Genomic DNA, 12,219 nt, shown 5'->3' on the forward strand with positions numbered 1-12,219 from the left:
AGAACTACTGGATTCGTACGGGATAGCCCAATTAATTAGTACAGTTTTATTTATTACTAAGGTCTACACTATAAATTTAATTACTGCACTCAAGATTTATGTCCACAACAATTATTAGTCTTACACTGATCATTGAAACATTAACACTTTCCACTGGAGCTTGGCTCAACAGTGGCTTGTTGTTATGTCCGCCTCTGTCCCCTTCCTTCGCGCACTCACCCCTACCGCTCCGCAGTAGTCCCCAACTATTGCTCGCTGCATCCGACTGGCTCGCCAGGCTTTCACTCGCAGGTATCGCCTCGATAGATCCAGTTTGCCCACCAAGAGCCACTTTCCTTCTTCACCTCTCACTGATCGCATGTGTATCGCCAGTATCACTCCTCGAGGGGAAGATTCTCTTCTCTACTCTCTGAACTCTCCGACCCTTCGGAACTTGCTTGGACTCCCGCGGAGGTTGGCATCGTCGCTTATATGCCCGTGGCGCCCTTCTCGAAGGGACGAGAGCGGCTCTGAAGTGTCATGTTATCCTGGGCCGAACAGCGATGTTTATTCACGCCACTCCTCGCGGCGGCCTCGGTAAGCCCGGAATTCCCAGGCCGCTAAAAGGTGACAATAGCCCGAGGCGGGACGGTGCGTGGGGATCGGAGGGGAGTGGGTAGCAAGGGACCTTGTAATCCGGCCAGGCACGCGTGGCATGCCTTACGTCAATGGACGGTGCATGACAACAGTGGCCGTGCATGGCCACCAGCCTACTCCAGACCTGGCATCGCAGTCTTGTCTCTCGCATTTGTAACAATATACACACACAGTAGAACCTTGATTAACCGGGGCAATGGGGGAAGGTTAGCACGGATAAGCGAAAATCATGGATAATTGAATTCAAATGGATTTATACTATACAATATAACAAAATTTCATAAGTAATTTGTACAAAACAAATGTACAAGTTTTACTAACACTAATTATTAATGTTTCAAAATATGTATGAATGAAACTATTTGTAATGGCCTAAAAGACACATTTTTATTCCTTTCTTGTCTCTTCCCTAGTGAATTACACTTTGTGGGCTTGGTTATTGCCCCTCCTCAAAATATTTGTTTAATTTTTAATTGTGAACCCGGGTAATCGAATGCTCGGTTAATTGGGTCACGGATAATCGAGGTTCTACTGTACATTAGTTTAGTTATAAAAAGAAAAGTTATATGTCACTGTTGCGAATTTATGAGTCTCTATGACATTTACCCTTCTTGCAACTCTTGTGGTTTTGTTTTTTGAAGCTGTGCAACACTTTGTGAATGCACTGTTCGGAACTGTAAATGATACTGCATTATACCAACAAATGTGTTTGTTGTGATGTTGTTGCAGTGAACCCTGGGGCTAAAGAGCGCTTGGTGCAGATCACGGGACCAAATGAAGTAAGAATAAAGTGAGTACTAGATGCATTCACCTTTTTTTTCTATAATCTTAAATGATGGCATAGGTTGGTTGGGAAAGGAATTGCCCGTGGTCTATGTTAAGGAACTATCCGTGCTTTTGCCTGGAGGGATTTTGGTAAAATAAGAACAAACCAAAGTCAGGATGACTGGTCCAGGGTTCAACTCCGAGATCTCAGGAATGCGAGTCTGGTATCTTACTAATGCGTGACTTTGCTCCGTTTGTACACTAATTTATATTCAGCCAAATCTCTGTTTCCAAATAGGGGAATAATTGAGGAGTGTCTGTTATAAAGGTGCTATTAAAACCCTTAAAATGTTTTGAACAAATGGAAGAATGGGGTATTTAAATGCACATGGAAGATAGCTATTTTATTGTACAGTACAGTTGTGATGTGAATCAAGTGTATAGTATGGTTTATTGTAAATATAATAAGTTATAAAAAAAATATTTGTAAGTGTTGAGATCACCTTTTGAACAGACTCTTAAATATAAACATTTTATTAATCTTTTGATTAAGAATGTAAAAAATATTCAACGGTTTGGAAAAAACTCTAAATGCCTACCACAAAAATGAAAGAGTTTAACTTAATGCCCCGAATGTTACATATGTAAAGTTGTTTAACATAACACAAAATAAACCTACAAAACTAGTATTTTGTCACAGTTTTTTTTTACTGAAATGGCAAAACTTCAAAATTGAAAATACGAATGACAGTGCTCTTGTATGTATAAGTAAATCACACCACCATTTTTTTTTTTTTTTTTTTTTTACAAAAAGCAGCCTAAAACTTACACACTAAAATACATCATAAATTCCAAAAATTCCAACTTTACCAGACAAATTACGTCTTTATCTTGGGTAGAAAATGTCATAATATTTTAATGTAGAATTACTAAAACACAATTACAATAATATTATATTATAATGTTATCACACTTAAGTTTATCTTGTGCGAGTTTTAAACTCAGGGTGTCCACTGTACGGGAAAATACGGGAAGTACGGGAAAAGTACGGGATATTTTTTAAATACTGGAAAGTCATTGTTTTGTACAAAGTTGGTGCATTTTGTACACAAACGTGTACGTGATGAAACTAAGATTTTCCATTTTTAATTACTCAGAACGTTATTCCAGGACTTAATACAAGGGCGCCAGAGGTCATCAATAATTAAAAACAAAATAACACAAAAAAAACTTATTTTATTGTTTTAATCATAATGAGAAACCTTGAGTCATGGAAATAATAACCAAACAAACAAATATTAAATAAAGTCTATGGGATGTCGTAGATAACCTGACTCTTGAATAAAATACAAAATAAATAAATTTCCTGAAATTGTTCACTGAGTAAAAGTTTTGGGGTTTTGCTCCGGCTTGCTCGAGCATGAAACGCCTAACCAAAAGACTTCTGGACTTGTGTACATATAGTTTGTGCCAATGTGAGTTAATTTGCTGTTAATCGCCGAAAGTCAATGTTCTACTAATTTTATAATAATCCAAAGTTTATATAATTATAGTTCGCGTATGTTGACGGTAAAATTTACGCCAATTTTAATATATAGCGATGATGCAGACCATACCTTAACTATAGATGCTTAATGTCGTTCGTAAAATACTTCGTCGCTCACGTGAATTGAATGCGATTATTCTGCATTCAATTACAGGGCGTCAATTAACATTGCCCAGTATTTTGACGTAATTTCCAGATCAATAACGCCGAAATTAGCATCGCCACGAACGAAATATTCCCAGAGGGAACACACTACCACACGCACTAAATGGCGTCATTTTCCACTCTTTCTCTTCTCTCTTGCCGAAATTAAATTGTTAATTGAAAAGGGCCAATCACGGCCGCGACACGTTAGCGTCCTTTTTAATGAAGCCAATGAAATGTCAATATCAATCAAGCATAGGCTCGTTAAAGCTGTTCCGAACGCCGCGCGATTATTTATTTTAGCAGTTGTCATGACGACACAGCACGAGATGCGCGCGCCGCCATGCGTGGAACAAAACAAAACACTGCCGAAAGTATCGGGAAGCGGTATTAACCTCGAACGTAAAACAATAATAAACAGTTTCAGTTAGTCTGATAATACCGTAGTATTACAGTTTGCAACTCAAATTAAAGGTAATACGAATTTGCGCAGAACATGAGTTACGCCACACTGTGAACCGAGATTCAATGAACGAATACGTCAAAAACTGTTGGCTGGCCTTGCCAGAGTGCGTTGTGAGCATGGCCGTAGCGTGGCTAGGTTGCCATTCCGTGTTCTCTCGGATACATTCAGTTCTCGGGTAACGTGGGACAATATGTGCGATAATTCTTGTAAGCCTTCACGGCCGGGCTGTTGTGTGCGCGGTGTAGGAAGGATTAATATAATACTGTGTTTTACCGCATAATCGTAGCACGCGCGTAATTGTCGCAACCATATTTTAGGCTGTCAAAATTGGGATAAAAAAACTTCTCGCGTAAACGTCGCATGATGTTTTTGGTCCCGCTAGTAGATGCCGAGCGCTTTTTGTAGGTATCTTTTCCGTATAAAACGATGTATTTTAAAGTAGAAATCTAATATTTTTCGGTCATTACCACTTACTTGATAAATTAATGGAAAAATACGAAGTTGTTTGACGTGTAAATTTTCTTATAAAGACGTTTTTAAACGTTATTTCTTTTATCTGATCGTCTGCGTCGCCGCGGTGTAGGTATAATATAAAATTTAATTTCGGTCATTACCACTTCTTTATTTAATCAACGGAAATACAAAGTTGTCTGACGTGTAAATTTTCTTTTAAAGACTTTTTAGTTATTTCCTTTATCTGATTGTCTGCGTTACCGCGGCGTACCGCTTATAAAAATGTAGCCAGCGCATCATTCATGTTTGGTTATGTTGCTTCCCGTATAGAGCGCGCGCACGTAGTCAAATATTGATATCTCGCCGAGTGCACACAAATCGCGCTCTCTGTCAGGTGCAGAGTTAACTACATTTGATAGCCCACATTCTTTCGTGGCAAGTGTGTACTACGACACGTTAGTTCATGTCAGTTTCAAGTGGCTTGCGTTCGCGTTAGAGTTTTGGTTTTTCTATTTAAAGTTGAAGAAAGGTTTTTGTTTAAGGAATTATTAATATAGATTGTTTGGCATGCTCTTGTATACTCCACCTTTTTTTAAATAAACGTACTTTCCATGAACAGGTTTTGTTTTTATGAATAACTTTACCTAACAAAAATTTTTTTTCCCGCATAATCGTCGCACCTCTACTTTTCAAACTTGATTTTAGAATAAAATGTGCTACGATTATACGAGAAAACACGGTATATCACATTTGGGACTTCAGTGTTTTTAATGATTTACATGAATTTGAATTTTACCGACAAACGCATCTGTTTTAAAATACACTAGAACCCTGATTTTACGAAGCATGGATTTTACGAATACATTCTCAGGAACCGTCAAAAAACTGGAAATTTTGACATAAAAAAATAATCAGGAAATAATTGAAAAAATCACCTTGAAAGCTTATGTAAATGCTATTTTTTTAACACACATTATATAAATTGTGCAGGCTTTAATACCCTTCTTTCTAATGGTCCTATAAGATGAGCAAAAAAAAAACATGGGACATTCTGTTTATGAATGTGGTGGCGGTAGCTTCTGCGGCAGCATGACGTCATATGGCTTACATCTCCCTCCCCTGCTGCACATTCTTCAAGACTCATCCCTCCCAGAAACACAGACCATCCTGTCACCCCTCCTCCCTCCCTCTAGCATTCCAGCATTTCCTCCCTTCGTGTAACCTTTTGCGTTAGAAACTGTCAACACGGTCATTGCGACTCTTTGTTTTGAAGTCTCCTTCGCTGCTTATGTAGTGATATTTCTCTATTTTTAAATTGTATGAATATTCACTTGTGGTAAGGGTCGGAGTTATAATTTTTTTTACTTGTTTTATTTTTGATAATAAATCTGTGCGTCACGTTCCGTGCGCAACGCGGCAAAATAAAGTATAATTCTAAATGGGAGCAAGAGTTCTCGTGGCTATTGCCTGGTGCTAATGATGTGTACTAAGCTAAATGCAAACTATGTGCCAGAATTTTCGCTGTGGATTCTATGGGAAGGAGTGCGATTGTTTCGCATAACAATGGGAAGGAACACATTTCAAGAATGATAATTCAGCTCTCTACACCACCTCTAAAATATTAATTTTCACCTGCATCTCTATCAACTGATTCTCCATCAATTGCATCTGCTTCGTCAGTTGTACCTGTTTCATCAAATCAAGGAAGTTGTGGTGAGGAAGATGGCTTGAGACAAGAGAAGTCGATTGGTGAGTGTCGTTTGCTTGTTGTGGGAACTTCACATGCAAATGAAGGTATTGGTATCAAAAGAATGTTGACAAAAGACAGTGTACCAGGGCAGAAGTGTATTGGTGTCTGTCAACAGTACTGAACCACTCTTCCCTGCGCACAGCAGAAAAAAACTGTACCCTGTTTAAGAAAATGTTCCCGACATGCGAAATAGCCAACAGCATGGAACTACACAGGACTAAAATTGCATATTCGGTTGTTTATGGTCTAGCACCGTACTTCACAAATAAATTAGAAAGTTTGCTAAAATCTTGTAACAAAATTACTGTAGGCTTTGATGAATCACTCAACAAAGTAGCTCAGTGTCAGCAAATGGATGTGGCTGTGCGGTTCTGGGACGTTGATGCTAATGCAGTTTGCACAAGATACCTGACTTCAATTTTTTTAACGCATACCACAGCAGATTGTCTTCTTCAGGGCCTTAAAGATGCATTGAAAAACTTTCCTTTGAACAAAATACTGCAGTTGTCTATGGATGGACCCAATGCCAATTTTAAACTTCACAGAATTTTAAACACAGAGCTTTCTTCATCTGAGGTTGATGGGCCAAAGTTGCTTGACATTGGATCATGTGGTTTGCACACTTTGCATAATGCTTTTAAAGTTGGTGTTAAAGGCACTAAGTGTGGTCTGATCAAATTCCTTCAATCTCTTTATTACCTTTGGAAAGTTTCCCCTGCCCGACAAGGAGACTACATTCAGATTACAGGGAGTTCTGTTTTTCCACTGAAATTTTTCAGTGTTAAATGGCTAGAAAATGACAGCGTAGTAACAAGAGCTTTGCAGATTCTTCCTCATGTTGCGAATTATGTAAAATCAGTTGAAGGAACCAAAGTGCAATAGTTTCAGAACTGTCGTCAGTAATCTGAAGGACATAATGTTGCTAGCAAAACTGACATTCTTCCAATCTCTGTCAAAGGAGTTTGAGCCTTTTCTCAGGGAATTTCAAACTGACTGCCCGATGACCCCATTTTTGTTTGAAACACTTTCAGCTCTTGTGCGAAATACCATGGCAAAAATAGTAAAATCTGAAGTAATGAACACAGACATTAAGAAAATTGATGTTGGCAATAAAGCAAACCTCATGTATGCAAAAGACATTGATATTGGTTTTGCAACAAGGTCGGCTCTTAAGAAATGCAAGGGTACATCAGAAAAAGATAACCATGTTTTCAAAAATGATTGTAGGACATTCTTAAAGTTATTTATTCTGAAATGTATGGAGAGATCACCTTTGAAGTATGCTTTTACAAAAGCTGTTTCTTGTCTCAGTCCCCATGTTTTTGCATCAGAAGAGGGTATTGTGAGGTTAAAAATGGCTCTTGAAACAGTTGTTACAAATAATGTAATACAAGGCAATGTAGCAGATCAAATACAGCGTGAGTATACAGACTTGCAGACTAAGGAAAGTGTCAAGTATCAAATGACAACTTATGCTAGGAGTGAAAAGTGTGTGGATAAATTTTGGATGGTAGTGCTTGGGCACAAGTTAGAGTACGAAAACCTAAAGAATTTTGTCCAGCTCATTTTTATTATGTCTCACGGAAACTCAAATTCGAAAGAGGTTTTTCAGTTAATCGAGAATGTCTAGTGTAAAACAAAAGAACAGTCTCTTGTGGCACAGCGAATGAATTATGATTCAGTGACTGCAAAGGGTGGAATGGACAGTATTGAAAAAACAAAATCACTTATTTTTTCAATGAGGAATGCTAGTGGAAAATACAAGGAAGCTCTTGAAAGACAGCGACAAGAGAAATTGTCAGAGGAGCGGAAGCAAGATGAAAGAAAGAGGGTGGCATTGGAAATCAGTGTATTTGAAATGAAGAAAAGGAAAGTGGTTGAAGAACAGTAAAGGGAACTTGCTGAAATTTCAGCCAAATTACATATATTAAAAAAATGAAATTTGGTAGTCTTGGACTAAACAAAGTTAAATATTGTGATGCTGTCACTGTTTTGACAAAACATAACTATTATTTAGATAACTTTGCTTGTATATTCTTGTATTTAGGATTTGTTATAGATGGAATTGCTTCTAAAGAAGGTAAAATTTGGGACAAAATAATTTTATTTCAACATATTTTCAAGTCTTGGTACTAGGTATTTTAATCTCAAGAATGATAAACTTGGATAACAGTTGTGGCACTTGTTATTCTGTGACTTTTAATTATGATGCAAATAAATGAGATGCAGTGCCCACATACTATTCAACTACCTACTTGGTAAGTTAGCAAATTGTAATACATTCTTGTATATTGTTAATTTGTTATACTTGCCTCTTATTGAGACAGAGTCATGTTTGTGTAGTTCCCAAGAAAGTTTTGTAGAAATCTGCTGAGGAATGACGGAAATATTTTTTGGCTTGTGGAAATGTACTTGAAATTTTTTTCATGTACTGGAAATTTTTTTGAGTTTATAAGTGGACACCCTGCAACTACACTGAATAATTAAAGTATCAGTGTAGTACACCTACACACAAACAAATTTATACAAATTCCCTCATTTTCTTAAAAAAAAAAAAAAAAAAAAAAAATTCAACACTCATACTCACACGCAACAAATAATTTTTCAATTTCTCATCATGAATTAAGGGTTTAAAAACTGAAATTGGAAGGGTAAAAATTACTCCTTTATAATAATATTTATTTAGTCACAAAATCCACCATTTTTTTTTTTGTACAAGCATAGGTGTGGGTATCCATTTCACAACTTTTCCCCCCATGTGTTTTTTATCATTACTTATATGGAAATTTTATTTTTGGAATAAACAGTTTATTAGCTTATGGTATTAATGAAATTTATTGTTTTTTTATATAAAATTTATATTAATTGGCAGTATGTGACTAGAGAAAATTTTTAATTTGTGACGAAGACTCTAACGAGAAATGTAATTGGTCCGACCCCTCTTAGTTACCGACTATTTGACATAATCTAGCTGTTTAATAAAGACAACTGACTTGAGACCCATGATGATAAGAAAAATGTTTTAGAATATTAAGAAGTATTCTTTTGGTCACGATAACCGACGTATGTTCATTAGAAGAGCTCTGGAAATTAATATTTATAGTCGAGCAAGAAACCAAGAAATGTCCTGAAACAATCATTATTTATAAGAAGCTACATGAAAACTATAAAGACTGGAACAATTTATGGAAGATTCATTGTAAATATGCTAGTTCGTGATTTCTACCATGATCACTAAGACTGAGTCTTCTCTTTTATCACACTGAGTTGATAGCCATTGAAGAGAAATAATCCATTGATTCGACAACCATATCAAGGAGTTCCGGAGGAGAATTAGTTCTGAAAGTAATTTGAAGAACCAGAACACTATCCTGTAGTGAATTCTACGTCGACGAGACGGAGCTTCCCAACCATCGACTGTGACCAGCAGAAGCAGACTATCAATGATATCTGTTTTCGAGTCGTCGAGGGACGCCATTGACACCATGGGAGTGCTGTCCAGGACCCAGGTGTATCAGCGCAGTGAATTGAGATAGCTTTAGTTGCCAAGTACACTAGAGACTTCAAGTAGTAAGTTTTCTCAGACACCTGATGACACTTCGAGAACTTTCTTAAAAGAGTCCTGTTAATAAGTGAGAATTATTTTTGTTTGTTCAAGACTAGAGTGGAATAACTGACCTACACTTTAAACTGACTATTATTTCATTATAAAGCAAGGACCAAAACATACTTGTCTAAAGTAGAACTTTTGCAGCAACATTTTATGTTGAATGCCATATTTGCTGTAACTAAAATTGTTGTATGATTATGTCTGAATTACGGATGCACCTTGCTCTGACCAATCTTAGATGTAATGTAACATTAACTTCATTTGAACTATTGGAAATATTTGCTAACAGTTGATATATATTGTCCAGAGTTCTAGGTTTATCTGAACCCATGCCATGTAAGGTGCTCCGGGGTAAGTGCAACCTATAAATTTATTACTGCATGCTAAACCTGTTTTAGTTTACTTAATATTATCCAGATTTTGATCAGATTCCCTGAAGACTACAATTCATGTGTTAAGTAAGCGTGGTTGAAAATACAACATCGTAAGTGCTAGTGTTTGTGCTCAGGAAGTTTTTAATATAAAAAATTTTTATGTGTTACACTTACCCCATATTATGGGGTAAGTGTAACTGTAAATGGTTTTTCAATTTGTAAAGCATGTGATATGGCTGGGGGAAGTGAAAAGTTCATGTATCACTACACTATGTATTTTATACATCAAAGAGCTTTAACTTATACCATGTTTATACACAGATCAACAACTCAACACATATTGTAAGACAAAAAAAAACTTAAACTTGACACACTCTTGTCAGTAACTGGGGAAGGCAAAAACACATCAACTTTTCCACTCAACACATATTGTATGAATCGAAAGACACGTCAAACTTAAGTTTGCCCCGCTTGTCAATAACTGGAGAAGGCAAAAACTTAATAATGTCTTCAAACAATATTGTGCTTCTGTCTTCCACATCTGGCCACGAAAATGAAGATGTGGATCTAATTCGTCTTGCGAATTTTGCCTCCAGGCATGGTTCTCGCATGGTTATCTGACCAACATACATTTTCCATGTTTTCTTACCTGAAAACTTAACAATTACCCAATCATTAACACACAAACTTTTTAAGTCTTTGCTAATTTCTTTAATAAAATGAGTTTCTTCTTCTGTTTCTCTTCTCTCCTGGTCTAGATCACACTCTTCAGAACTGTAGGTTATGTCTAGAGGATCATCTTCAGACTCACTTTCTTCATTTTGTAGTGTCATCTGTTTTCTATTTCTCTGATTTTTGCTGTCTTTCTTTTTACTTTCAGCTTTTTTCATTCTTTTAAAAGCTTCCTCTGAAGTAATAACTTCAGCACCCTTGCAGATCCGTTTTCTTGTGGTAGTCTTTCTTGGAACTTGTTTAATTTGTTCTAATAAAATCTCCTCAAATGTCTTTTTCTTTGGAATAGTATGTGTTGTTGCTATGGGTTCGTTGTTTTGAGAAATTGATGGCTGTGTAACTGCTGATGCTTCTTCTGCATGACAGGTTGAAGTTGAAGGTGAAGCAGCATTTTCTTGAAATGTTGATAGAACAGGCTCTGTACCTATATCTGCTCTAGAAAAAGGTGGTGTCATTTCTGCAGCTTCCACTCCATCGCCAGACACTGGTGCAGTAGATACATCTAAATGAGCTGACCCCAAATCACATGGAATTTGAGGGTTTTGTAGAGAATTTAACCATCTCATTTATGCTTCTGGTGGATACAATTCCTTCGGAATCACATTGGAACAAAAGGGATATATTCCCCCTTTCTGGAATCCGCTTCTAATCACTTTTGGATCCAATTCTGTCCATATCTTGGAAATTATAGATGAGAATGTGGCCTTTGGAAGTTTTTCCCCATAGTGTGTTCTTTGCCATTTGATGAGTTCCTCATCCCATTTGAGTTGCAGAGGCCTAAAGACACTAATATCTAAAGGCTGTAAGACATGGCTGCTATGTGGTGGTACTTCAAGATCACAATGTTTTCTTGTCTAGCTTTCAGAACAAGTTCGAGAGAAATGTGAGAGCTGTGACCATCATAAATCAGTACAGCAGGGCTGTAAGCACGAATATTTCTAACAAAGTTGTTAGTGAAATAGTTCCCAAATGTTTCCCCTTCCATCCAGCCATTTTTGGTAGCAGCATAAGATAATCCAGGGAACTCTTCCCCAGGTGGTGCCATCCATGAATCCCACACATTCTTCCCCTTGAATACTATCAGAGGTGGTAATTTCTCACCCATGGCATTTGCTGACATTAAGACAGTGATGTTGTCTTTCCCTGAACCACTAGTTACATGGTGAAACGGAGTATTAGTTTCACCAACTACTTTCATCCTACTGGGGTCTAGGCAGAAACTAGTTTCATCTAGATTCCAGATCTGAGTTGGCGGAACATTACCAGTCACAGTCTGCAACGTGTCAAAATAGTTGTTGATTGTAAATGGGTCGATACTTTTCTTTCTGGATGCTTCAACACCTTGTGGTTTCTTCAAACTCAACCTCCATGTCTTCTTGAATCTAATAAAAAAGTCATCACCTGGTACACCATTCTTAAATGGTGTGGATATATTATTCACATTTACATATCTCCCAATCGTTTCCAAAAATTCTTTTTTTGATAGGCCGAATCCCCATTTTTCCATAATCTTTACAGCTTCTGCTATTTTTCTTTCATCTTCTTCAGGCAATGCTGTTGGGCGCCCCATGGATTTGCTCTTGACCCCTCTTCTCCCATGAACATGCATGTACAATGTTGGTTTGGGAATTCCATATACCTTAGCTGCCTTATACACTGTCAGTTCACCAGACTGAACTTGCCTTATAGCAATAATTAAGTCATCTTTTGAATATCCTGGAGGTTTCTTTTTCCGTATGTAAT

General features: G+C 37.1%; 1 protein-coding gene across 8 annotated transcripts in view; it reads left to right on the forward strand.

Moving 5' to 3' along the window:
• LOC134527372 (eukaryotic translation initiation factor 4E-binding protein Mextli) overlaps positions 1 to 12,219 on the forward strand; it is a 168,176-nt gene that overhangs the window by 73,061 nt on the left and 82,896 nt on the right. For all 8 annotated transcript variants that reach the window (XR_010074175.1, XR_010074176.1, XM_063359999.1 and 5 more), the window contains one exon: positions 1,366 to 1,426. Coding sequence is in view for 6 of the 8 variants with exons in the window: in XM_063359999.1 (XP_063216069.1) it covers positions 1,366 to 1,426 (61 nt within the window). In the remaining 2 variants the exon portion in view is untranslated. The remainder of the gene's footprint in view (positions 1 to 1,365; positions 1,427 to 12,219) is intronic.

The sequence above is a fragment of the Bacillus rossius genome, chromosome 1, assembly GCF_032445375.1.
Source record: "Bacillus rossius redtenbacheri isolate Brsri chromosome 1, Brsri_v3, whole genome shotgun sequence".
NCBI lineage: Eukaryota > Metazoa > Arthropoda > Insecta > Phasmatodea > Bacillidae > Bacillus > Bacillus rossius.